The sequence below is a fragment of the Myotis nattereri genome (genome assembly GCF_964212035.1).
Source record: "Myotis nattereri genome assembly, chromosome: 2".
Taxonomy (NCBI): Eukaryota; Metazoa; Chordata; class Mammalia; order Chiroptera; family Vespertilionidae; genus Myotis; species Myotis nattereri.
Window position 1 is genome coordinate 212,384,509 of NC_138076.1, and position 27,319 is coordinate 212,411,827.

Consider the following 27,319-nt stretch of genomic DNA (forward strand, 5'->3'; position numbering starts at 1 on the left):
TTACCATTAGCGAAGTTTTATTTCAACCTTCTTTCTGCTCATAAATGACTCTGAAAAAGCTGATATGCAAGAGGCTAACCCACTGCTGTCTAAAGGCAACCACGCGGCCACTGAGGATGTGGCGCGGACAAGAGGCTCCGCTAAGTCTCCCCCACGCGGGGCGGGGCGCAGGCAGCAGGAGGCGGGTTCGGGCAGAGGAAGAAATAACCAGTAGCTCTGTCCTCCCTCTGCCGTCAGGGCTGGGGCCCAGGACCCTGAAGTGGTCGCTCTAACCACCGAGCCGACAGCTTGGAACTCCCAAAGCTGCCCAGAGTCTGGGTGCATTGGGGAAGATGTGGAGGCTCCGGGAGGACCATGTGCCAGGGGGGGCCCCTCAGCCGGCCCCTCCTCCCAGCCCTGGGGGGGCAGCCTCTCACCCCAGCAGTCCCTGCCAAGGGGACCTTTGGGTGGTACCTGCCCTGTAGTGTCAGGTGCTGACGCCTGGCCTGGCCCCGAGGCAGGTAGTGAGGGGCGCTGGCGGGGGTCCCCAGGTGGTGGCAGGGGAGTCCCCGGCACCCGCAGCTCTGACTGCCGTGTATTTCCGGTCATTTCCGCCTGTGGTCGGCTCTGGGAGGGCGGTGGAGCTGGGTGCTGGCGGCCTGGGCCCAGTAGTGTGCGGGGTGGGGCTGAGGGAGGGCTGAGCCCGGGCGGCCATCACTGTAAGAACCAGTGAGGGTCAGACAGGAGCCTGTCCTGAAGGCGGCCGTGGCGTCTACAGTAACCGAACCCTCATCCCGAAGGGGCGCCTTGGGGGCCAGCCCAGCAGGGTGACCGCCGGGCGGGCGCGGGCAGGCCAGGCCGAGCCCCGGGCCACAGTGAGGGATGTGGGGGTGAGGGTAAAGGTGGCGGGGGGCGGGTGCGGGGCGGGCATGCGCGCAGCAGTGCCCGGCCTCAGAAGGTGAAGAGGCGCTCCTTGGGGTGGCCCACGCGGTCCAGGTTGGGCAGGCAGGCGTACTGGATCATGGGCGGCGGCCCGCACATCAGTACCAGCGGCTCCTCCTCCGGCGGCGGGAGGTGGTCCCGGATCATCTCCTCGTTCACGAAGCCCTCGCTGTAGTCCCAAACTGCGGGGGGGGGGGGGGGGGGTAGAGACTAGGTGAGCCCAAGCACGGCCCCCCTGCCCAGCACCCCTCCCACGCGGATGAGGTCCTGGCCCGAGAATGCTTCCCTTGTCCCGACAAACACTGCAGAGTGAAGAGGTTGATCCAAGCCCCCCTCGCGCTGATGCCCGCCCAGCCTGGCCTGCCCACGGCACAGCGCAAGCCCTTCTGGGTCTCCGGTTCACCAAACCTTTCATTTCCATTTGGCCCTCAGAACCACCAGTGTGTGGACAGCGAGAGAGCTAAGGATCCCATTTTACAGACGGGGAAACGGAGGCCCAGAGGACCCAGAAATGAGTTGCCCAAGGTCACACACGGAGGCATCCGCTCGGCTAGGATGTGGACTCCAGGTCCCAGGCGTCTGTCCCCCAGCCAGGGTCCAGCTCCAGGCTGGTCAAGGTGACAGTCTCTACCAACACCTCCTCCACGGCCCATCTGACTTGCCACCACCAGGGTGCCGGCCCATGCGCTGTGTTCCCAGTGCCCAGACAGCCCGCACATAGTACTTGCTCAATTAATAATGAAGGAAGGAATGTGTCCCAAACCAGCAGTGAATGAGCCTGGAAATAGCAAGACCCAGACACAGCGGTCTTGGCCCTGCCCGCACCCCATCTCGCACACAGTGTGTCTCCAGGTTCGCCTGAGGTCTGGAACCTCCCTTCATTCCTCCGGGTGACTGACGGTGCCCTTGGTGAGAACCTGGCACCTAGGCTGGCAAGGGCTCTAGTCTAACCGGACCCTCAGGGGCCGGCCCGCTGTAGGGGCTGCTCAGAGGGGTGCAGTGGACCGATGGGGACCGAAGGCTGGCAGAAGTCCGATGGGAGGGTGGGGCTCTGACCGCTGGGCACTGCCAGGGGCAGAAGAGAGGAAGGGGAGCCGCCCCCTCTCTGGCTCTGGCTTCCCATCTGCTGGGCATCAACCCCGCTGTGCCCCAGTGTCCACGTGTCCTCACAGTGCCATCCTGCCTACCGCATGGGGCCACGCGGTCCAGGGGGGAGGGGGTCTCCCATCTTTCAAACGTGCTGCCTAACCACTGCCTCCTCTTTCAGACGAGTGAGGAGGGGCCCGTGTGAAGCTCACCTTCCTTCACGGCTCCCAGGTTCGGGCGGGACACACCTCCTTGGGGACTGAGGGCTCTCACATGACCCTGTGCCCAGCAGCTCAGCCCGAGAGACAGACGAATGGCTGCCTCCCCTCCAAGGAGCCCACTGGCCACCTCCTGATCCCACCATGAGGGCCCAAGCCCAGGCCGGTCCGTGCGCTCTGGCCAATGGGTGGGGTGGTCACCCAGGCAGATCCTCTAGCTGGGCTCTGGGGGGAGGGGCACAGGGGCAGCGGGGATGGTGGGAGAGGCAGCAGGTAGAGGGAGGAGGGCAGCAGATGGGAGGGGGAGGAGACGGAGGGACGCTGGCTTAGAGGGCTCAGTGCTCCGCCAGGGCTGGCAGAGGCTGGGGACGGCTCTGCTCCGAGTCCCTCCACCCTGAACCCTGATTACCTGGCTGGTCTGTTTTCAGGCTGGAAAAGCCCTGGACACCAACGGAAACAGCTCTGGAAGCCAAGGGCAAGCGCAGGAGACCAAGGGCCTGGCTGGATGGACACTCATGGCACCGCTCTACGGGGTCCCGTGCCAGGGGCCACAGTCCCAGCTCGCCTTGGTGATGGGGTGCTGAGCAATGGAGCATTCTCTATCGTGTGGGCACTGACCACATCCCCTTTTCCCTTTGGCTGCTGGGAAGCTCAGGAGCTGCAGCAAGTGTGCATCCCAGTCCACGGTTTCGTACAAACCTCGTTCCTGATTCTATGGCACGCCCTGCCCTTGTCTTCCTCACCCGCTCTGTTTGTACCCCTCTGACTCACGCTGGGAGTCTTCTTAAGCTGCCAAACAGCCTTCTGGAATGAGTCAGGGCACAGACACGTGACATTTTTATAGCTGGGAACGTATCTGAAAGGACCTCGTAAAAAACCGCAGGGAACGGAACTGTATTTGCTCACGGGTGGAATGTGCAGGCCTATGGCACACCTCCATTTCTACAGACTGTGCTTTTCTCCACGCGTGCACGGAGGTGGCTTATGGGGGAGCGTGTCCGCTGCATCTGCCACATGGGCGGGCCCCCTCCTGTGCCCCCGCTGAGCTCAGGATGGCTGTGCTGCTCAGCTGCCATTTCTTTCTCAGCATCTACAAGTCCAGCTTCTGCTAACGTTACAGCCACACCTTAATGCTCTCGAAACGGGGGTCAGGGAACGCTAAGCATAAATGTAAACGAGAGGAGAAAGCCCACGGCCCCTCCCTGGGCCCCGAACTGGTCCTGCCCGACAGTCCCGGGGAGGCAGCATTTGGTCTTGGCGTTGCCGTGTGCCGCCAGCAGGGGTCAGTGTTGGCCCCTCCTCCAGGGGACGGGCCGTCCATTGGCAACAGGCAAGGCGGTTCCCGTGGTGGCTGGTGAGCCTCCCCTACCACTCTAGAACCTGCACCAGAACACAGCTACCTACCCCTCACTCTCCCCTTTTTTGTTGAGACCTGGGTGCAAGAGAAAGGTTCCTTTCTTTGCTAGAAGAGCAGCTCCGACTCGCAGAACCAGTGCGCTCACTGCACCCCCACCCCCCAGCCTTCACTCAAGGCCTTGCCCGACCAACGGTACTGTCTTCCCGGGTCTCGCTGGCCACCTGCTACCATGCTCTGTGATTTACTAATAAACCTGCTTCCTTCCCACTGGAACATCATGATGCCCCGGGGCCAGGCTGGCTTCATGAGCACCCACAGCGGGGGACCCGACCGGGAGGGAACCTGTAACCCAGGTGAGCTGGCCCAGGATGGCCAGTCCAGCCAGAGGCCTCAGGACACAGCCGTCAGGTCCGCAGTCCATTCAGCCCGGGTCTGGCTCTCGGCCAGGAGGCCCAGGACCCGATTTGGTCAGGACGGGTGACTTGGAAACAGGCCCAGGTGTCTATGAGACGTTGTATACGATGCAGGGGCATCGCAGCCTGAGGAGAGACGGACATGGGTGTCCATCTGTAAATATCTAATGTAAATATCTGATATGCAGGATGGTCTTGGGCGACTCCTGCTGGCCCCTGGCACGGGACCCCGTAGAGTGGTGCCGTGAGTGTCCAAGCCAGGGCTCGGGTGGAGCCTGTGAGCTCAAGCCCATCCCTCATGTTTTCCAGCGTGTGACGGGCGCAGAGCACGGCGTCCCTCTCTCAGAGAGCGGTGTGTTCCCCCCACGTGGTTGAGTCCCAGTGAACTGTGGGGCTGGGTGAGAAGCTGGAGGCCAAGCAAGGGGGTCTGGCAGAACCGAAGGAGATTACAAGCTGGCGCCTACATGGCTACTTAGAAAATGTTATTTCTAACATTTGAAATTTCCCATGAAAATGCAGGTCCAGCTCCCTTAAGGAGTGGAGAGGCCTGGTCTGCAGGCGGAATTCCTGCGTGGCTGACTGACATGCAGCTGAGGGGCAGATGCTCTCCAATTCGCCCCACTCCCCACCACTCCCTGTTGCCTCTAACCCCGAAGCAAACATCACCGCTATTATCTACCAAGAAGCCTGACCTGCTGCTTTTCCCACAGCAACGAGGATAATTGTTTGCATCCGCATCTACCGAAGGCAGGAGATGAAGTCGTTTAGCTCCCAGAGGGCAACCTTGTTCAAGGTGGGGGGGCAGCCCTCACTCACTGTCTCCCACATGGTTTTGGCTCCTCCACAATCAGCTGTGTGACCCTGCAAACAGCTTAAACACCTGGACAGGCAGGGGTGACCGTCCGTCAGTCTAGCCCACCCCCAGGCTGACGACCGGAGAGAAAAATGGGCCTAACAGGGCACAAACCACAGGGTGGGAGCCATCAGCCCCCAGCTCGGCCCCTGGAGACGTGCCCACACTGAGTCCCAGCCCCAGGGGAAGGCCAGCCTCCTTCGTCCAGCAGGGGGCAGTGCAGCCAGGGCTGGGGAGGAGCCCGTGAGTTCAAGCCCGTCCCTGATGTTTTCCAGCTGTGTGACAGGCGGGGATCATGGCGTCCCTCTCTCAGGCCACGGGAGAGCATGCAGAGGAGAGCAGGCGCCAAGGAGCCCAGCGCCGCCACCAGCCCGCCCTGCCCGGGCGCCCACCACTCACCCTCAGGGGCTTTGTCCACCGTGAACCAGAGCTTGAAGCGCGCCGAGTGCTCGTTCCTCAGCTCCTCCAGCTCCGGCCGCAGCAAGATGTCCTTCTCGGTCTGGGGGGGACAAGTCCGGGTCAGGGGGGCGGCGGCAGGGACTGCCCTGGAGACACTCATCGCCCAATGGCTCGTCGTCGCCCACCCATGGGCACACGCTGGCACAGCCCGCCAGACTCCTAGACACACGCCCCTCCTCTCGCACAGGGCGGGTCCCGCCGCAGGCGGGTTTGAACGCGGTGGGGAGACGCGCGGCACAGTGGGAGCGGAGAGTGGGGACCAGCACTGCAGGTGGAGCGCTCATCGCCCGGACAGAGGGGAGACTGGGAGGAAACGGCCAACCCCCTGGTCGTGACGGCCCCTGGGGGGGAGTGTGATGCTTCAAACAATGTGTGGCTCAGAGAAAGAATGACAGTCACCACACGCATCCCTGGGACAAGCCCTCAGGGTCCGGCGTCTCAGGTGCACATCCATCCATCAGGGAATCGGACGCCTGCAGCCCACACAGCCCGAGTTCAGCTCATGGCCCTCTCTTCCGGGAAGCCTTCCCAGACTCCGCAGGGGCACGACAGGGAGTGTCCATGCTCCCACACCATTGCCCACACTGGGTAGTAACTGTTCAATCTTTGCCAATCAGACCGGTAGAAGGTAAACCTCATGCTTTGTATTTTACTAGTGACCCGGTGCACGGATTAGTGCACATTGAAAGGAAATGATTTAGAAGATGGCCAGCGGGGCGGGACTGGGCGAGACAGGCCAGACACGCTGGAGCCAACCTCCCGCAGCCCCTCCCCAGCCGGCCCCACCTGGGGTGGCGCCGGGGCCACGGCTCAAAGGGCGTCTGCAGAGTGAGCAGGGTCCCTCCGGTAGGTGGGGTCTTGCAGCCTGGTGGAATCTCGCGGCCAGGCTAGAAATTGGGCTCCCTCCTCTCTGGTTCAGGAGTGCGTCACCTGAGAACCACCGCTGCCAAGTCACCGCAGCTCAGCAGCTCCTGCGTTAAGCGCCTGCCCCCTGGTGGTCAGTGTGCATCATACCTACCGGCAGGTTGGCCTGTCGCTTAGCCTTTTATAGATGCAATTAATAAATAAGTTTGTCACTGGTCTAGTTGTAGCTTTTATTACTTTATAAAACTCTTAATATTAAGGATAGTCTATTGGTGATACGGTTCTTCTTAGTTCTTTATCTTTCTACATTAGTATGTTCTACACGGATACATTTTTAATTTTCAGCAGGGAACTCACTCCACCAGCCTTTCCTTGTGGCTGAGTCTCTCTCCGTCTGGCCTAGCTGGCCGTCCTCAGCCACTCACTCACTCAGCAGTACTTCTTGGGAAACGCTCCCCTCGGTTGTTTTGCTGTTGTTTTTACATGTACATCTTTGACCTAAGCTTCACTCTACGTAAGGTAAAGGAGGGATCTACTTAGCTTTTTCCAAATGCATAGCAACTAACCCTGCACTCGTTTTCTTCTTTTGTGTTTGTTAGCTGTTTGTTTAACAAGAACCGGCTCCTAAGCTCACCAAGGCAGCTTCAGGCTCAGGAACACGGGTGAGGGACAAAGCTTCCGTGGCTTCAACCCACAGACATTCTCTACAGCCAAGGCCACCCTGCCCCCCGAAAGCGCCCGCCTCAGCCTCCCACGGAACCACACTTCCTTGGAAGAATATGGAACACTTCCCCCTTTTGCGTGTCCTCCTTGTGCAGGGGCCGTGCTAATCTTCTCGTATTGTTCCCATTTTAGTACCTGTGCTGCCGAACATGCTAGAACATGTGGCCATTCACATTTAAATTAATCAAGATCAAAATCTAAAACTTGCTTTTCTTTTTTATTTTTCTTAATTTTTTAAAATATATTTTTATTGATTTCACAGAAGAAGGGAGAGGGAGAGAGAGATGGAATCATCAATGAGAGAGAATCACTGATCAGCTGCCTCCTGCACACCCCACACTGTGGATCGAACCTGGGACCCTTCAGTCCACAGGTTGACACTCTATCCACTGAGCCAAACCAGCTAGGCCATCCAATACACATTAAAAAAATGTTTTTATTGATTTGAGAAAAAACAAATCAACGTGAGAAACATCTACCGGCTGCCTCCTGCACGCCCCCCACTGAGGATCGAGCCCACAACCCGGGCTTGTGCCCTGACCAGGAACCCAACCAGCGACCTTTTGGCCACAGGATGCCGCTCAGCCCGAGCCCCACCGGCCAGGGCCCGACACCCATGTCCATCTCTCCTCAGGCTGCGATGCCCCTGCATCGTATACAACGTCTCATAGACATCTGGGCCTGTTTCCAGGTCAGACGTTACAGAACCTTCTGCAGTGATGGGAATGTTCTAGGCCTGTGTCAGCCGATGCGGTAACCACTGGCCACATGTGGCTACGGAACCCATGCAATATGGCTAGTGAGACTGGAAAAGCAAGTTTTAGATTTTAATCTTGATTAATTTAAATGTGAGTGGCCACATGTTCTAGCATGTTCCAGCACAGTCTAGGCCAGTGGTTCTCAACCTTCTGGCCCTTTAAATACAGTTCCTCATGTTGTGACCCAACCATAACATTATTTTCGTTGCTACTTCATAACTATCATGTTGCTACTGTTATGAATTGTAATGTAAATATCTGATACACAGGCTGGTCTTAGGCGACCCCTGTGAAAGGGTCGTTCGACCGCCAAAGGGGTCGCGACAGGTTGGGAACCGCTGGTCTAGACGGTCGTTGTTACCCAGAAATGCAGGAGGACCAGTGAGCCCAGGTCTCAGGTGCGGCTCTCGAGCTGCGGTTCCGCCAGGCGCCTTTACAGTGCGACGTCACATCGTGTGCTAAGTCCCTCCTGTTCCTCTTCCCTCTCAGACGCCCTTGGCTGCGCATGTACCGTCCCCCTGACCACCCTGCACTGCTCTGTCGTGGGAAAGGGGGGATCCCCACCGGAAACGAGTATTACTTTGTCAGGAACCGGCGCCTTTAGAATCTCAGCCCCACTGCTCTTAACGCTCCCTAATGTCCCGCTTCTTGTTTTAATCCTCCCCTGAGGACACCTTTCCCACTGATTTTTTTAGAGGGAGTGGAGGGGAGGGAGGTGTGGGAAGAGAGAGAGATCCATGCGCGAGAGCCAAAATGACGGCTCCGGCACGTGCCCCGACTGGAGCTGGGGATCGAGCCTGCACCTGAGGCACATGCCCTGACCAGGAATTGAATCCTCTACCCTCAGGCCGTGGGCTGACGCTCTAACCACTGACCCACCGGCCAGGCTAATGTCCTTTTGAAAGGCGTGTTCCCTTAGGTGGGGCTTGGCGCAGAGCCCCGTGTCCTCCCTCTCGGGACAGAGCGGAGGAGCGGCAAGACCCGGATGGGCAGAGTGGCCATTCCCACTCGCATGGCCTGTGAGCCCCTGGGTCCCGGGGACCCTCCTGGGGGCTGTGAGGTCAGATGATTTTCATCTGATACGAGGACTTGATGGGCATTTTCCACTCGTTCCCTGAGGAAGGCCGGGGGACCTGCTGGGGGCATCGTGACCGGAGCCACCGCACGGAGAGCAGAAACAGGCCAGGAGCCAGACATTACAAAGGCTTCCCAGATGTAAAACAAAACGACGTTCTCAAAAATACGGCTATTTTCCATTAAATAGGCTTGGGTCCCAGTGATTTTTCATAAAATGTGCCATTTTTCATAAATACCCTGGCTCCACCGCTTCCTGTAACACATGGGCCACACCCTCTCTGGGTCTCCATGTCCAGAGCGTGGAGGTATCGGGCTAAGAGGGGCGGGGTGCCCCGCGGGGGGACAGAGGGCGGAGGCCTCCAGAGACTCACCCAGCCCGGACAAGCGCAGCTGCTGCCGGCCCTCCTGCCCCACCAGCAGCTTGGAATGGCTGGCTCTTTCCACCCACCCCGGGCCCCGTGGAGGCCACCCTGGTTGGCCACGGGGCAATTTTCTGTAACTGCGCAGGGTCCAAGGACCTTAGGCCAGTCTCCATCCCCCAGGGCTGTTTCCTCAGACGGATGGTGCAGAGACTGGGCCAGGCACAGCCCGCACCTGGCACGGCCTCCACACTGTGGGAAGGAATGTCTCATCGAGCCTCCCCATAAGGGGACGTCACTATAAAACCCCTATCATCAGCCATGAAACGCTGAGCCAGGAAGGACTGGTGATGGCCTTGCTCATTCCAGCCGAGGGGAAGCACAGAGAGGGAAAGGGACTTGTCCAAGGCCACGCAGCGGCCAGGGTGGGCAGGCGGCGGGCGCGGGGAGGACACGCACTCAGGAGTGAGAGACCAGGTCCAAACCCTGCCCGACACCCCAGCTCAGGGCCCTAGTGCAGGTGGACTCGGCACCTCTCCTGTGACACGGCCCGTCTCCTGGCCCGGCCGGCGTCTGCCCACTTCACTGGGGGGTTCTGAGCTCTGCTCACGGAGGGAGCGCTGAGGTTCGGAGGAGCAAGTCTCAGGTGGGGGTGCTCCAGGTGCCTGATGCCTCTCCAACCCCCAAGTGTCAGGCCAGACACGGGGCTCTGGGCTGAAAAGCCCCACCCGCTGCTGCAAAGGGTGCCGGGCACACGCGCTCAGAGCACCCCTCATGTTAGCTGCCTGAGCGCCTCACAGACCGTGTCCCCCCAGGCCCTGCGCCCCTCTCAGCAGGGGCCGGGTCTGCACCTCAGGAACGCCCACTGACCTGGTTGGCAAAGAGCAGGTGGCACACGGTGTGGTCATCCGGGTCCTTCATGATGGCGCGAATCACCTGCAGCATCGGGGTGATGCCTGCAAAACGGCAGCCCCCCAGGCTGGGTGAGCCCCTGCTGCACACACAGGCCAGGTGCCACGCAGGCGCCAGGGGAGGTGCCAGGACCTGGGGCAGCTCACAGCTGCTCACATCTGTGCCCCGTCCCACACCCTGACCCCACGCACAACATCCACGCGCTGGGGACTCTGTGAGGGGCTCCGGGACCACACACCTGTCCCGCCCGCGATCATGCCCACGGACTTCACCGTCTTGATGACTGGGTTGGATTTCTTGTCCGGACGGATGGCGAACTTTCCTGGGGAGAGAAGGGGTGAGGCCCACTCTCCAACATGCTGTGTCTGGGGGTCAGATGGACTGGAGAACCCGCCTGCTTGGGGGTCTGAGGCGCAGGCACCCACCATCCAACACCAGCCGGTAGGGGGAGGGAGGGGCGGTGGGACAAGGACCAACTGGAATGCCAGAGGAGCCCAGCATGGCTCCCTCGTGTGGACGGCGTGGGGAGCGACAGCGGCTGGCGCCCGGAGGCTTCCGGCACAACCTCCCCTTGTTTTCAGCCACACGAGGCTGGTCTGTGGGCTGGATGTGGCCAAGGGCAGCAGCCGCAACCCTGCGCTGGCCCACTGTCCCCTGTACAGCTGGGGAAACCGAGGCCCCGCAGAGGGGACAGCTTGTCCAACAAGAGTCACCCAGAAGCAGCAGTCAGGCCCTGCACCAGCACCCACGGGCCTGCGGGTCTCGGGGGCCCAGCCCGCGCACCTTTGCCCTGGTAGACCAGCAGCCCGTTCGGGCCCCGGAACTCGATGGTGTCCCCGATCTTCATGCCTTCCAGGTACTGGGACATCTTCCCTCCGCTGGGGAACTTGGGGTGGGTGTCTTTGAAGTAAACCTGCAAGGCACACCCACAGGCCTCACTCCCGTTCCCAGGGTTGCCTCATGCGAAGTGACTCTGAGGGGCTCCTCTGCAGCCTGGGGGTGGCCCTCAGAGCGCCCCACCCACCCATCAAAAGGCACCGGCTGTGCCCGGACCCCCAGGAGCCGGCCCTCCCCCAACGTGTCCTTGGGAGGCAAAGCGTCAGCCTGGTGGACACAGGCAGCCGACCCCGTGGCTGCATCTGACGTACTGACGTTCCTCCAAGAGCTTCTCCGTGACCTTCCAACGAGACGCCAAGGCTGTCAGCTCAGTAAAGGCCAGCGGCTGCGGCTGCGGGAGGTGGCCGGCCACACCCGCCCGTGCTGTGCAGCTCTCCCATCCTCCGCTGCCATAAAAGCCTCACCCTCAGAACAACTTCCTGCCTTGTGCCCTCTGGGGCTCCAGCTTTGGGAAAAGGAAGCAACACAACCCTCAGACAGAGACGGAGGCAGGCGCACTTGCCTGCCGCACGGGGCCTGTTCCTGGGCCTTGAAGGGCAAGCCAGAGTGATGGGCAGACAGAAAGGCGGCTGGGGAGGGAGGGAGTGCAACAGCCAGGCGCCTGCCAGGGCTGGGCCTCAGAGAAGGCGAGGAGCCCGATGGCTACAGCACAGGGGCGGTGTGTGGGGGTGTGGGGGGACAGGGAGTGCAGGGAGAGGGAAGGGCGGTCAGGGCACACTGTGTGCCAGGCCAGGACTGTGACCTCTATCCTGGGCCAATGGTGGCCAGCATGGCCCCCCAGCCAGGAGGGGCCTGGTCAGCGTGAGTTTTTTATCCTCTACTTGAACCCCCCCCACCTCCGGAGTGGATTCCACAAGGACAGATGCGCGAACCCTCACCCCTTCCCTCTGCTTCTGCACGAAGCCCCAGACCTTACCAGCACCTCCCAGGCCCCGCTGACCCATCGGACCTGATCCACTGCCCTCTGGGGCCTTAGCCCTTGTGCTTCCCCCTGGCCTCAGGGCCTTTGCACCTGAAGGCCCTTCTCCTCTTCAGCTATCGCTGCCTCCTCACCGCCAGATCGCACTCGCTGCTGCCCGCTCAGGAGCGGCTCTCACCCACCCCTGCCCTGTGTCGCTCCACTCTGCGCTCCCCAGGCCACGCCCGTGTGCCCTCACCCCGCACCCCACAGGTGTGCGCAGTTTCCTAGGGAAGGGTGCCCAGAAAGGGACCCGATGGGCATGGAGCTCGTGTGGCTGAACGCAGTGCAGGGGAAAGCGAGCTGGGGCAGCGCTCGGCCCGCCTGGTCCCTCTTCTGCAGATGAGCTGTCCCTGTGTGAGGACCCGCGCCCGGCCCTGCCCTCTGCCCAGACACCACGCGTGGCTGCTGCTGGTCGGGCACATTTGCTCTGCACTCAGAACCAGGCGCAGGAGGCACCGGCGTGAGAGGCACCGGGCCCGCAGAGACAGGCTCGGGGGACAAGGGTCCCTGGAGGCCTCGGCTATGATGGGGTCACCCCACACCTGTCTCCGCGTGGTGTGGCCCCCAGACCTCACCTTGATGACCAGGTCCACGAAGCCCTTGTCGTCGTCACTGGAGACGGGCGTGTAGGGCCGAATGACCAGGTTTCCATCGATCCGGGCCGAGAGGTAGATGTGCTGGCCTGCAGGAGGGGCAGCGGTCACCTGGGCCAGGGACGATCCCTGCAGGGCCGCTGGGCCTGGTCAACCAACCGCCCGGTGCCCACCCAGCATTCAAACCGGCCCTGGCTCGGCTCCCACTGCCACCTCAGGGGTGCCCAGCTTCCCGCCACCAACCTCTGCTTGTGCTGAAGCCACCGCCAGGGCCACCGGGTAACTCCTCTCTCGTTCTGACACTTACTCTAAGGCCCGTGGCAGCTGTCACCTCCTCCTTGAAGCCCTCCCTCACTGAAGTGCAAAGTCCCCCCTCTGACCTAGCACCCGCCTCCGTCAGAGCTGGGTGGGGCCGCACTCACCAACAGGGAGGCCCAGGACGTGCTGCGGTGACGGCAGGGCAAAGCGGAACCGCCGGGTGTCATGGCTGATGATCTGCAAAGAGGCCGAGCTGTGGGGCGGCGCCCAGGGCAGAGCGGCCGCCAGACCTCAGAGCCCCCCTCCTCGCCAGTGTCCCCAAGTCTCTGAGGGGAGTGACGCCGATGTCGCGTGCAGACCGTGTGAGGGCGCAGGGTCAGGCACACGAACAGGTGAGCCTCTGTTCTAGCTGGCCCTGGGAAGGGCAGTCACTGCTCAGGGCCCAGCAAGCCTGTCAGAGCGGGAGGGGAACTCGGGTCCTCAAGGGAGGCTGCGATGGCCCAGAAAGTTCCAGGGGCAGGAGGGAGGGACCCACCTGTGCCATCAGCCTGAGCGGGGTCCTGGGTGGCAGGAAGAACCCAGGGACTGGCTGGAAACTAGGGATAGAGCTGAGACAAGGCCCCACATGGGCTCCAGAAACTACCCGTGACCCGGGGCAGCCATGGCTGTGGCCTCGCTGCTCCAGTCCACGGCGGAGGTGGCAGCCGTTTCCCCTCCAAGGTGGGGCAGAGGCTGGTGAGGGGGAAGCAGCTGTGATCAAAACCTCAGAAGCCCCACTAAGTGGTCTTACACGAGGCCAGGCAGGCTGTGGTCAGAGCTGGGACCGAACCTGGGCCCTGGCCGCTGAGCGGGGCTCCAGCAGCCGCTGTGGGGGCTGCCCTGCACCTGGTGCAGCCAGGAGGATGGTGTGGCGCGGCAGCTCAGAGACAGCTGAGTGTCCAGCACGTGTTCACAGGAGGCTGGGAGACATGGCAGGTCCACCCACAGGCAGTGTTCTCACCGGGTGGGGTGGGCACAGACTCCTCAGAGGGACAGAGCATCACTGGAGCATGTGAGCCAGGCAGGTGGCCTGGGTCTCAGGAAAGATGGCTCCCAGCCCCGCTCAGGGCCTGAGGCTGCTGGTGGCTGGTGCCTCTCTACCCCAGCAGCCCAGGCCTGCAGCTGCCTCCCCAGAAGCCTTTGCCCTCTGGGCAACAGAGCCCCAAGGCCTCCTGGGAGCAGATTCCAGAATTACCGACTGGTCCTGAGGCTCACGGCCAGAAACGCACGCACGCACCAGACAATTTTGGAGGAAGAACAGAAATGAGAGGAATCGAGAATTACTGCGCTGGGCCCCCTCTCTCAGGGCCCAGCGGTCAGGCCAGATCTGGGCACGGCTCAGCATGGGGCCGGCACCAGGAGGCTGCTGCCCGCGGTGATCTGAGAGCAGACCCAGCGCCTCCGGGACCTTCGGGTCACCTGTCAGGTCCAGTTCAGAGAAGGGCAGCAGCAGGCCCTTCCCCGGGCCCATGGGGAGCACAGCAGAAGTGTCAAAAGCAGGACCCCTGCTGACCGTGCAAAGCCATCAGGCTACTGCTCGGACATCTGCCACCTGCTCTTCGAAGGGGACTGGAGGTCTACGGTGTGACATCCCTATGACCATATACTAGATAGTCGTCAAAAATGAGCCGAAACCGGTTTGGCTTAGTGGATAGAGCGTCGGCCTGCGGACTGAAAGGTCCCGGGTTCGATTCCGGAAAAGGGCATGTACCTGGGTTGCGCGCACATCCCCAGTGGGAGATGTGCAGGAGGCGGCTGATCGATGTTTCTCTCTCATCGATGTTTCTAGCTCTCTATCTCTCTCCCTTTCTCTCTGTAAAAAATCAATAAAATATATTTAAAAAAAAAAAAAAAAAAAAAAAATGAGGAATCAGCCCGGCCGGTGTGGCTCAGTGGTCGAGCATCAACCTATGAACCAGGAGGTCAGGGTTCAATTCCCAGTCAGGGCACATGCCCGGGTTGCGGGCTCAATCCCCAGTGTGGGACGTGCAGGAGGCAGCCGATCACTGATTCTCATCATTGATGTTTCTTTCTTTCTCTCCCTCTCCCTTCCTCTATGAAGTCAATAAAAATATATTTTTTAAAAAGAAGGAATCAGCTTTGGGATAGACATGGAAAAGTGTCCATGCTATATGGCTGGGTGAAAAAAAGCTATTAAAATTCAATGTATGCACACCTGGACCTCCACCACCAGGTGTATCCAGACGTGATGCTCGAGAAGGCTCAGGCTGACAGTAATGGAACCCACTGCACAGTGGGGGTGGGGTGGGGGTGGGGGGGCTGGTGAGTGGGACGCACTGCACAGTGTGGGGTTGGGGGGGGCTGACAGTAATGGGACCCACTGCACAGTGTGGGGCTGGGGGGGGCTGGTGAGTGGGCCCCACTGTACAGTGTGGGGTTGGGCGGCTGGTGAGTGGAACCCACTGCACAGTGTGGGGTTGGGGGGGCTGGTGAGTGGGACCCACTGTACAGTGTGGGGTTGGGCGGCTGGTGAGTGGAACCCACTGCACAGTGTGGGGTTGGGCGGCTGGTGAGTGGAACCCACTGCACAGTGTGGGGTTGGGGGGGCTGGTGAATGGAACCCACTGCACAGTGTGGGGTTGGGGGGGCTGGTGAATGGAACCCACTGCACAGTGTGGGGTTGGGGGGGGCTGGTGAGTGGGCCCCACTGTACAGTGTGGGGTGGGGGGGGCTGGTGAATGGAACCCACTGCACAGTGTGGGGTTGGGCGGCTGGTGAGTGGGACCCACTGCACAGTGTGGGGTTGGGCGGCTGGTGAGTCGGACCCACTGCACAGTGTGGGGTTGGGCGGCTGGTGAGTGGGACCCACTGCACAGTGTGGGGGTGGGGGGGCTGGTGAGTGGGACCCACTGCACAGTGTGGGGTGGGGGGGGTTGGTGAGTGGGACCCACTGCACAGTGTGGGGGTGGGGGGCTGGTGAGTGGGACCCACTGCACAGTGTGGGGTTGGGCGGCTGGTGTGTGGGACCCACTGCACAGTGTGGGGTGGGGGGGGGGGCTGGTGAATGGGACCCACTGCACAGTGTGGGGTTGGGCGGCTGGTGTGTGGGACCCACTGCACAGTGTGGGGTGGGGGGGGGGCTGGTGAGTGGGACCCACTGCACAGTGTAGGGTTGGGCGGCTGGTGTGTGGGACCCACTGCACAGTGTGGGGTGGGGGGGGGGGGCTGGTGAATGGGACCCACTGCACAGTGTGTGGGGGGGGGCTGGTGAGTGGGACCCACTGCACAGTGTGGGGTGGGGGGGGCTGGTGAATGGGTCCCACTGCACAGTGTGGGGTTGGGGGGGCTGGTGAATGGGACCCACTGCACAGTGTGGGGTGGGGGGGGGCTGGTGAGTGGGACCCACTGCACAGTGTGGGGGTGGGGGGGCTGGTGAGTGGGACCCACTGCACAGTGTGGGGTGGGGGGGGCTGGTGAGTGGGACCCACTGCACAGTGTGGGGTTGGGGGAGCTGGTGAATGGGACCCACTGCACAGTGTGGGGTTGGGGGGGCTGGTGAATGGGACCCACTGCACAGTGTGGGGTGGGGGGGGCTGGTGAGTGGGACCCACTGCACAGTGTGGGGTGGGGGGGGCTGGTGAATGGGACCCACTGCACAGTGTGGGGTGGGGGGGGGCTGGTGAGTGGGACCCACTGCACAGTGTGGGGTGGGAGGGGCTGGTGAGTGGGACCCACTGCACAGTGTGGGGTGGGTGGGGCTGGTGAGTGGGACCCACTGCACAGTGTGGGGTTGGGGGGGCTGGTGAATGGGACCCACTGCACAGTGTGGGGTGGGGGGGGGGCTGGTGAGTCGGACCCACTGCACAGTGTGGGGTTGGGGGGCCTGTGAATGGAATCCACTGCACAGTGTGGGGTTGGGGGGGCTGGTGAAGTTGAAAAGGGAAATGTCAAAGGAGGGCCAGAGCGAACCTCTCGGAGGGCGGGGAGGAGGGGGATGGAGGGGCAGGTGGAGGCGCAGAGGGAACAGCCCTGGGTAGAGACCTGGGGGTGGGGGGCAGGGGGAGGAGGAGCCCTTGTCTTCAAGGAAGAGGCACTGGGATTGGAAGCACCTGGGACCACCCGGAGGCCACAGCCTGAGTCCTGGCTCCACCCCTAGCTGACAGCGTGACCTAAATGCCCTCTACTCCTCTCTTGCCCCGATTTCCCACCTGTTAAATGGGTGCCTGGTCTTGAAAATCCTGAGGGGTCCCTCCCCCTCGGACCTTCTGTGGGACAGTGAGTGTGGGTCAGAGAATGTGCTCTGTGGCCAGAGACCTGGGTTCAAATCCCTCTGCCACTTACTGGTAACCATAGAAACTGACATCACCTTGCTTTCCCCACCTGTTACATGGCAGATAACAGGACCTGCTTCAGAGGGGGCCGTGTCCTGAGCACAGAGCAGGCGCTGGGGAAATGCTGTGATGCTGACAAGGGGAGAGGTGCCCTGGGGCCCGCGCCCTGTGACCCCGCAGGGCCGCACTCACCTCCTTGTCAATGAGCCGCAGCGGGTACTTGATGTCCGGGCTCTCGAGGGTGATGGCCGGGGTGGAGCGCTGGAACAGCTTCATGAGCAGGTTGTAGAGGAACCAGACTGGGGAGAGGACCACGTGGCCCAACTGAAAGGACAGGGACAGACCCAGAGGTCAGTGCGGGCACGGGGCGGGGCCTGTCACCTGCCCTTCCCGCCAACACCAGCTGGTTCCCTCTGAACCCCCTCTCACCTCTGCACCCAGGGAACCCCAGCATGCATTCTGGAGCCGCCTGGGAGCAGTTACAAAAACCAGACTCCTGGAACCCATCAAGGCAGTACTGAGTCACTGGAAACCTCCCTTTGCCCCGAAGAACAGGGATGAAGAAAGCTACATGACGGAGCATGCCTCCCTTTTCACTCTGGCTGCCAGGAAGCTCGGAGTCAAGTTCCCAAGTAATCCTGCTCCCTCCCTCCCTTTCTTCCTTCAGTCACCTTCCCTGGTCCGATTAAGCTCCATCTAGACAAGCGGACAAACCCCTGAGCCCTGGGGCTCTGCCTTCAGGTGTGAGGGCGGCTAAGGCACTGAGCTGGCTCTAGGAAGCTCTGGTGCTTGTGGCTGTGTGACCCGGGCAAGTCCCTCCCTCTCTGAGCCGAACTGGGCCAGCCACCTGCAGGGTTCTGGAAGCTGAGAGGTCACTGCCCAGCACCACGCTGGGCCCCGCACAGGCGGTAAGCTCCTGACAACCCTCTGAGGTCGGTACTGTCATCACCACCATTCACAAATGAGGAGAAAGCTCAGAGAGATGAAGCAACTCGCCCACGTGACCTGAGTCCACCTGCTTCCCCAATCACACACTTAAACCTCAGGCCCACACTCCCTTGCGTGGCCCGAAGCCTCCTCCTGCCCCCCACATCTCAGTCTCACAAAGACACTAAGGGGTGCTTTGGATTTTTTTAAAACAGAGAAAACCCAAAACCCACGGCAGGATAGCTCATTGCTCAGTTTACCCGGAGAGGACAGACGCCTTGGCAAAGACAGACAACAGGCCTCCCGCCCGTTCTGGCTGTTTCCGTCCCTGGCTGATCACTCAGCCTCTCTGAGCTCAGTTTCTCTATCTGTGAAATGGGGATAAGCCACACCCCAGGCTGTGAAGATGGAAATAAGCCATGGAAAGTGTCTAACCCGGGCCAGGTCCCCGGCAGGCCCGAGCCCACGGAGCATCCGCTGTGCCGCAGCGACCCCTTGGCCACCCAGAAGCTGGGTCCTGAGCAGCCTCCGCGATCTGGGCCACAGGAAAGGGGCGGGATGTCAGGAGCCTCCTGACGCCACTTAAGGGCCCAACACTGCCCCGTGGGCTCCCCGTCTCCAACCACAAGGAAACGCTGAGGGCCGTTCTCCAGAATAAGTGGCCACAACTTCAAAATGTCAACGCCCCAAACAAAGAACGTCTGAGAAGCTGGTCCAGCTTGGAGGAGGCTCTGGTAGGCTGAGTGCGGCCCCAGAAGAGACGTCCACCCGGAACCTGGGGATGTGACTCTGGGAAAAGGGTCTTGGCCCATGTAATTAAACTGAGGATCTTGAGATGAGATCATCTTGGATCACCCCAGGGGCCCTAAGTCCCATGACAACCTCCCTTATGAGAGAGAGGAGCCGCAGAGACGGCCATGTGAAGTGATGGGGCCACAAGCCAAGGAAACCGAGGATGGCCAACAGCCACGAGGAGAAGCAGGAAGAGGCGGGAAGGGCTCCCCTCGACCTCCAGAGTGCGGCCCTCCCACATTCCATTTCAGACTGCGGCCCAGAACTGTGAGAGAATACATTTCTGCTGTTTCATGCCACCCAGTTTGTGGCAACCTTCACGCAGCCCTAGGACACTAATACTGAGGCCAAGAGACAGAACGACTGAATGCAATGTGCAGTCTTGGATTAGATCATGGCCCAGGGGAAAAACAGTCATGAAGGGCAATCCTGAGACAACGGTGATATAAGAACCCGGGCCCACGGATCACACAATGGCGTTGTGTCCATGTTACTTCCGTAGTTTGCTCACTTCCGTGTGGCAGGCAAAAGAATGTCCTTCTTCTGAGGAGAAAGTATTTTAGGGCAAAGGAGCATCGTACCTATGACACGCAAGTAGTTAAAAAATATACACACACAATAAAGCAAATGCTAACATTTGGTACATCTGCAGGAAGAGTATACAAGTGCCCTTTAGACAGTCTTGCAACTTTAGTGTCAGCTTGAAATTATTCCAAAATAAAAAGCGGGGCATGGTGTAGGGGAGCCCACGGTGGTGGTTCAAACAGGGAGGCTGAGCCCCAAAAGTTCACACAAAACACTGGCTCTTAAGAAAGCTGTGTCAGCCCTGGCCGGGAGTTCAGGTGGGTAGAGCATCATCCCGATACACCAAGATTTCAGTCAGGCACATATGAGAATCAGCCAATGAATGCATAAATGAGTGGAACAACAAATCAATATTTCTCTCAAAGCAATCCTATATAACAGTGGTTCTCAGCCTTCTGGCCCTTTAAATACAGTTCCTCATGTTGTGACCGCTAACCATAACATTATTTTCGTTGCTACTTCATAACTGTAATGTTGCTACTGTTATGAATCGTCATGTAAATATCTGATATGCAGGATGGTCTTAGGCGACCCCTGTGAAAAGGTCTTTCGACCCCCCAAGGGGTCGCAACCCACAGGTTGAGAACCGCTGCTATATAATAAAAGCCTTGCCCTAGTCTGTTTGGCTCAGTGGATAGAGTGTCGGCCTGCAGACTCAAGGGTCCCAGGTTCGGTTCTGGTCAAGGGCACATGCCCGGGTTGTGGGCTCAATCCCCAGTGGGGGGCATGCAGGAGGCAGCAGGTCAATGATTCTCTCTCATCGATGTTTCTATCTCTCTCTCCCTTCCTCTCTGAAATCAATAAAAATATAAATAAATAAATAAATAAATAAATAAATAAATAAATAAATAAAAAGCCTAATATGCTAAGTATCCGGTTGTCCATTCAACCAACCAAGCGTAATATGCTAATGATATGCTAAGGCAGCTCAACTGCTAGCTATGACGTACACTAACCACCAGGGGGCAGGTGCTCCGACTGGTAGGTCAGCTTGCTGCTGGGGTCCAGCCGACTGGGGACTGAGCGAGATGGGCCAGACACACCCTGGGGCTTCCAGCGGTCCCTCCCTGGCTGGCCAACCTCCCACATCCCTCCCTGGCCGATTGCACTGGTGGGGTCCCTTAGCCTGGCCTGCGCCCTCTCACAATCCAGGACCCCTTGGGGGATGTCCGAGAGCCAGTTTCAGCCCATCCCACAGGCCAGGCCGAGGGACCCCACTGGTGCACAGATTCGTGCCCTGGGCCTCTAGTCACTAAATAAAAGTTAGAAAAAAAGTTGTTTCACAGCTGGTTCACACACTCTCCCTAGGAAACCTCCCTGACTTCAGTTCTCTCAGCAAATGACTGTGTGATCTTATCATAATACTACAGGTTCCCCTTTTTGCCTTGGCTGCCAGGAAGCTTAGACCCCAAGTTCCTTGCTTACATGGGGGCCTCTCTGTTTCCTTTGTGGGACTCCTGAGGTGTCATATTATTTTTTAAAATATATTTTTACTGATTTCAGAGAGAAAGGAACAGAGAGAGAGAGAAATATCAATGATGAGAGAGAATCATGGATCAGCTGCCTCCTGCACACCCCCTACTGCGGACAGAGCCCACAACCTGGGCATGTGCCCTTGACTGGAATCGAACCTGGGACCCTTCATCCACAGGCCGATGCTCTATCCACTGAGCACACCGGCCAGGGCGAGGTATTGTATTCTGCAGAGCACAGACCTAGAAGTGGCCCCTGCCCTACTGAGGGCTCAGTGAGATGACCTTCACCTCTCAAGGCCAAGCCCTACTGCTCCCCACTTCCTGGAAACTCCCCCCACCCCGCCTCTCTATCAGCCTGGGAGGCTCTCTGAGCTCGGCGTTCTCTTCTACAGAAGGAAGAGGACAGCCATTGCCCTTCCCACCTCCTAGGGCCGTGGTCAGCAAACTGCGGCTCGCGAGCCACATGCGGCTCTTTGGCCCCTTAAGTGTGGCTCTTCCTAAGCCTTAGGAGTCCCCTAATTAAGTTAATAACAATGTACCTATCTATATAGTTTAAGTTTAAAAAATTTGGCTCTCAAAAGAAATTTCCATCGTTGTACTGTTGATATTTGCTCTGCTGACTAATGAGTTTGCTAGGGGATCTGGGAGATGAGATGAGATGAGGGTGGCACAGGTCACGGAGCCGTCTATAACCTGAGAATTGTGGGTACACACAGAGGAGCTTTTCCTGCCACCCTCATGGGGCCACTACCCCTGGGAGCTGGAAGCCACAAGCGAAGGAAGGGCAGCGGCTCTCAGCTCCCACACCAGGCCTGGCCCTGCCTCCCAAACCGGCGCAGCAGCTTCAAGCTGCCCGGCTGCCGCTGGGTTACAGCCCTTTGTTGTGTGTCTCCCAGGCAGGGCCTCCAGGCTGGGGCAGCAGGCCTTGCCCCATGGGGCCCCTGGCCTGTGACCGAAGGGTCTAAAGGGAAGGCCTGCAGGGGCCGGGCCAGACCCCCCGCTGCCCAGGGCCACCTGCCCATTTAACTAGCACCTACCGTGTTCTGGGAACATGGGCATTTCACCCCTCCCGGGTCTCATTTAAGGCCTGGCTGGCAGCCCTGGACTCGGGTCCAGAGACCAGGGTTTGAGGCCCAGCTCAGGACTTCAGGAGAGAGTCCCCACCTTTCTCAAGTGCATGAGGGTGGTCCCTTTCACGGCTGGGGAGGAAATGAGGCAGGAGAGGCTGTCACTGCTTCAGGTACGGGACCGGAGTTCCCTGGGATAATCCTCCCTCCAGCCCTCAGCCTCAGGTGCTGGCAGGTAACTGAGGCCCAGAGAGGACCAGGAACTTGCCCCGAGTCACACCAAAGCCAACCTCGGAGGCCCACGCTCATGACAAGTGGCACTGTTGTCCCTGCTTCTCAGAGAGATTAAGTGACTTGCCTGTGGTCACGCGACAAGTCAGGGGTGGAGCCAGGATCCAAACCCAGGCCTGTCAAGCCCCAAGAATGGCTCTTCCCAAGCCGCCTCCCAGGGCAGGTGCCCTCTCTGGGCCCCAGTCACAGAGCCCAGAGCCCCACTGACCCCCCACAACCCGATATCCCCTCTCCACGGTGAGGCCCCAGCTGCCCAAACCAACAGGCCGCTCCACCCCCTCCTCAAACACCCACCATGGCTCCCCACTGCCTACACTCAAGGCCCCACTGATGACCACACCACCAGCCACAAGCCCTTCTTGCCTTAGGCCAGTGGTCGGCAAACGGCGGCTCGCGAGCCACAGGCAGCTCTTTGGCCCCTTGAGTGTGGCTCTTCCTAAGCCTTAGGAGTCCCCTAATTAAGTTCATAACAATGTACTGCCCTGACCGGTTTGGCTCAGTGGATAGAGCGTCAGCCTGTGGACTCAGGGGTCCCGGGTTCGATTTTGGTCAGGGGCATGTACCTTGGTTGCGGGCACATCCCCAGTGGGGGGTGTGCAGGAGACAGCTGATCAATGTTTCTAACTCTCTATCCCTCTCCCTTCCTCTCTGTAAAAAAAATCAATAAAATATATTTTAAAAAAACAAAAAAACAATGTACCTACCTATATAGTTTGTTTAAAAAATGTGGCTCTCAAAAGAAATGTCACTCGTTGTGCTGTTGATGTTTGGCTCTGCTGACTAATGCATTTGCCGGCCGCTGGGTTAGGCCTTTGCATATTCTCCCTTCTGCCCAGAACTCCCCTCCTCTTCCCTCAGCCAACCAGCAAACTCCTATCCACCCTTCAGAGCCCAGCTCAAATGTCCAATCTGACTGGCACTCCCTAGCTAATTAGGCCTTCAGCAGACTTCCACAGCCCTGGCCTCCCTCCTGAACTCCCTGGGGGTGAGGACTATTCAGATGATTCCTCTGCCGTAAGCCCCTCCCTTGTCAATCAGAAAAGCCACATCCTTGGGGAACGCTGTTTAGGGGAAAGTTGATGGGGTTCCATTCGCAGGAAGTCGCCATTGTTGGGAGCCTGGAAATGAACTGAAACGGCCTTAGAGGCCTCTGTTGGCGCTCCCAGAGTCAACCCCCCAGCACAGCTGTTTAAGCGCACAGCCAAGTTCAACAACACAAGACCCTGGTGCAGCTGGCTTCAGCCTGAGAAGCATCCTCCCTTGCATTTCCTCGGTGACTCACCCTCGCCGGTGGGAGATAGCCAACTGTGTTCTTCATTGGACAAATGGGGAAACTGAGGCTCGAGAGGCCCAGGGAGGAGTCTGGGCTTTGGTTCCGGGTTTTCTGTCCCTCACCCTGAATCTCTCCAGCCCCAAGCCCACACACGCTCGCCTGTGGTTAGTGTGGGGCCATGAGAGAGACTCATATGTCAATAGCCCTGAAGGCAAGTCCAGAACACGGCCTCAGCCCTGGCACAGCCCTTCGAGATCCTGGACGCCAGCCCTGGGGGCAAACAGCCGGCCAGCTCCCCACCCTGGTCACAGTCAACACCAAACAGCGGAGCCCGGAGCCCAGCCCCAGGAGGGCAGGGGGTGTGGCTCACCTGTGCATCCCCAGCGCTTGGACCAGGGACACTCGATCAATATTTGTGGGTAAACTTGTGAAGGGACAAGTCCCACCCCCATCTCTCTCTAACTCGTTGTGTCTGGAAGTTTCAGGAACAAGGGCAAGAAGCCAGATCCCTCCCTGGCGAGGGTGGGGCGTGCACGGCCCATCCTGTGTATCCTGCAGCCCACGGCCCTCCCCGAGCACCAGCGATGGGGTCTGGGATCCGGCTTCCTGCTGTGCCCTCACCTGTCAGGCTGCATTGGAGCCGCTGCGGGAAGAAGGCGCACTGGGCGGCTGATAAGTGCCGGCGGAGGGGCGGGGGGGGGGGGGGCCTTCCAGTCCCGACTCGCAACAAAGGGGACTCTGTAGAGCTGGGAGGCGGGGCTGTACAACCCCCATTTCAGACGAGGAATCTGAATTCCTATCTGGGGAGGCCGCTGTGGGCAGGCCCGCACTGCCGGCCAGTCCTTCAGGCCACAAACCCCAATGGGCACACCTGCAGGGCCTATGCAGGACTTGGGGGTCACAGGCCAGGGGACCCCGCCCTGAGGAGCTCAGGTCAGCGGGCGAGACAGACACGGCAGAGAAAAGGCGCAGTGGAGGGCGAGGGCTGTGTCTGCAGAACGTGGGACGCGGTTCCCACACTCGGGGGTGAAGCAGGCTGTGAGCCCCCTCCCACCCCTGCACGCAGCAGGCAGAGTAAACAGGAGGCAGATGGCGGAGCCAAGGCCTCGCCCCAGCTCCTCAGCTGTGCAGCTTGTACCCATAAACATAGACACACACACACACACACACACACACACACACACACACCACCGCGCCCCAGCCACCCCAGGTTCTAGAAACAGCTGCCTCCAGGGCCTTGACCTGTTGCTCTGTGGTCTGTGCTCTGCCCCATGAGGGAACCCCCCACCTGCCTTTCCTCACCTCTGATAACACGGGGGGGGGGGGTGGTGGTGGTGAAGAAAACGGGGTGCCAGAGTCCCAGGATGTCTCACCCACTGTAGCTGAGGGGCTGGGTTGCCTTGCTCCCCGCCACAGGGCACCATGCCCAGCTGCTCACCCCTGGCATTCCCCACCGGGACCCTGGCATCCACTCTGCCCAGGTCAGGTCTGGGTGGGCGGAGGGATGTGCCCGGCCCTCCCCACGGGCCAGCCCCTGCGCTGAGGCTTACCTGCCTGCTGCCCGACTGCCAGCTGTCCCCCTGGGATCTGAGCGGCCACCTCCCTCCTGGTCCCTTGCAGGAAGTGGGAGGGAGCGGAGGAAGTTCGGGGGGCGGGGGCTCCTGGCCAGCAAGTGCAGGAGAGGGAACCCAGGAGGAGGGGCAGGTGGACTGCAGAGCTGCCTTCTGCAGGGGGGCCACCTGGTTTCCCAGGGTCACAGCTGAGGCAGGGGCTGCCAGCGACACGTGGGCTGGGCCCACTGAGCCCTTTACAGCGGCTGAGGGCAGGGGAGCCAGTCCCCAAGCTCCCCGCAGGTGGCTGGTAGACTCAAGTGCCAACCCCTCAGCTGGGCCCCCCAGAGGGGAGGAGGCCTCCCTCCGAGCCTGGAGCCTGCACATCCCAGATAAGCTGCCTGGCGCCCCAGCCCGGCTGGCCTCCCTCAGACTGCGGGCGGCCCCTCACCGGGCAGCCCAGCTAGGTCTGCTGTGGGTATTCTGGGCCGGGGGGGGGGGGGGTCCCCAGCAGGGCCAGCGAGGAAGGGGCAATTCCCACCAACCCCTGGTGGATCAGGTCTCCTGACCCCAAGACAGGACTCTGCCCCTCACTCACATGGGAGCTGCCAGGGGGCCCTGGCAGTCCAAACCACGTGTGCAACAGCCACGTGCTGGGGACACAGAGACAAACCCAGCCAACCAACCAACCAACCAACGCTGGGAGAAGGTGAGAACCCCGCGGGGTGGGGGGCGGGACGGGAAGGCAACTTCTGGGAACATCGTCAGGAGTTAAACTGAGGCGGGGGGTGCCCACAGCTGTGCCTGGCAAGGCTGCTTCTTGGTCTGAACACCCCCGAGTTCTGGCCGGTCCTGGAGGAGCCTCCCCGCCTGAGGGAGGAGGCAGGTGCCTCCAAGTCCAAGAGCTCTGGGTGGAGATGGAGGCAGAGGTGCTGAGCCTATCCTCCCCCCGCCCCACTCCCGCACCCCAACCCCAAGCCAGCAGGGTGCCTGGGGGCTGCCCTCTGTGCAGGGCTTTTGGGAAATCTGAGAGGAGGTGGGCCTGGGGGAGGGAGGGTAGCTCTGGGACAACCCCAAAGGGACAGCACCGCCTGGACTTTGGAGCCCCACAAATTCAGGCCCAGTCACAAGCGCTGGCCACATCTGAGTCCGATTTCTTCATCTGCTGCATGGCTAACAGCACCGCCCGCAGGGAGGAGGCGGGCGGGGAGGTAGAGGCCGCTCAGGGAGGGGGGTGGTTGCTAAAGATGCATAAAGCCCCTACCATCCAGCGACATCACACACACACTCTCACTCACTCACACACTCTTCACACTCACTCACACACACGCACACACACTCACACTCACACCCCACACACTCACACACACCCCACACACTCACACAAACTCAAACTCACACCCCCCCCACACACAAACCCCCCCCCACACACACTCACACACTCTCACACACACATGCACACACACACAAACTCACTCACACACACACACTCACAGGCATACTTCACACCCCCACACACACGCATACCCTCACTCATACACTCACACCCCCACTCACACTCACACTCACACTCGCTTCCACTCAGCCGCTCAGCTACACACATTCATTTCTCTCAGCCTCACACCCTCACTCACACACCTGCACTCACACTCAGCCACCACGTGTCACAGACCTGAACTCAGACCCACGTGCATTCACTCACACGTGTGCACACTCACATGCACACGTGCACACTTGCTCGGCCACACACACTCACACCGTCACACGTCACGTGCTGTCACCCTCGGTCGCACCAAACCTTCCAGGTCACAGACCTTCGCTCTCGCTCGCGCATAAAAGCCTCCGCCCCGCGGGGATGAGGGCGGCGGGCGGTGCCCGCGGTCGCCCATCGGGGCAGCAGGGCTGGTCCCGGGCAGAGGCCTGGGTGTGGGTCAGGGCGCCCGCGGGCACGCCCAGGCTGGGCGGGCGGGGCGGGTGGGTGCGGCGAGGTGGGACCCGCACCCGGCACCGGCCCCCCCGGCCCCCGGACTGGTCGCAGGGGGCGCCGCCCCCGCCCGAGGACGCGCGCCGGTCCCCCGCCCCCCGCGCCCCGCGCCCCGCGCCTACCGTGCTCAGCTGGGCGCCCATGGTGCCGCCGCCGCTCGCTCCGCCGCCGCCGCACAGTCAGTCCAGCGCCGCGCCCAGGCCCGCCCCGCCCCGCCCGCCCCGCGTCACCCAGGAGGGCGGGCCGGCCCGAGGGTGCACGGCGGGGGCTGGTCGGGCCCGCGCGCCTGCACCGCCTCCACCACGGGGTGCGCGGAGGGGGGATCGGGGTGGGGG

At 60.5% G+C, this 27,319-nt stretch overlaps 1 protein-coding gene across 2 annotated transcripts; it reads right to left on the reverse strand.

Moving 5' to 3' along the window:
• CYB5R3 (cytochrome b5 reductase 3) lies at positions 1–27,242 on the reverse strand. Of its 2 annotated transcripts, none has more exons than XM_081083784.1 (9): positions 27,107–27,242; positions 17,233–17,364; positions 12,874–12,946; positions 12,434–12,540; positions 10,784–10,913; positions 10,239–10,322; positions 9,959–10,044; positions 5,248–5,347; positions 1–1,103 (listed from the first exon to the last, which is right to left on the reverse strand). In XM_081083784.1, exons 1-9 carry the CDS (start codon positions 27,125–27,127, stop codon positions 931–933), a joined length of 906 nt encoding a protein of 301 aa, XP_080939910.1. In that variant the 5' UTR covers positions 27,128–27,242; the 3' UTR covers positions 1–930. The 2 variants fall into 2 exon arrangements, with proteins under 2 accessions (XP_080939910.1, XP_080939911.1); XM_081083785.1 differs by lacking the exon at positions 27,107–27,242 and adding an exon at positions 25,001–25,033.
• Positions 27,243–27,319: the final 77 nt, after the last annotated feature.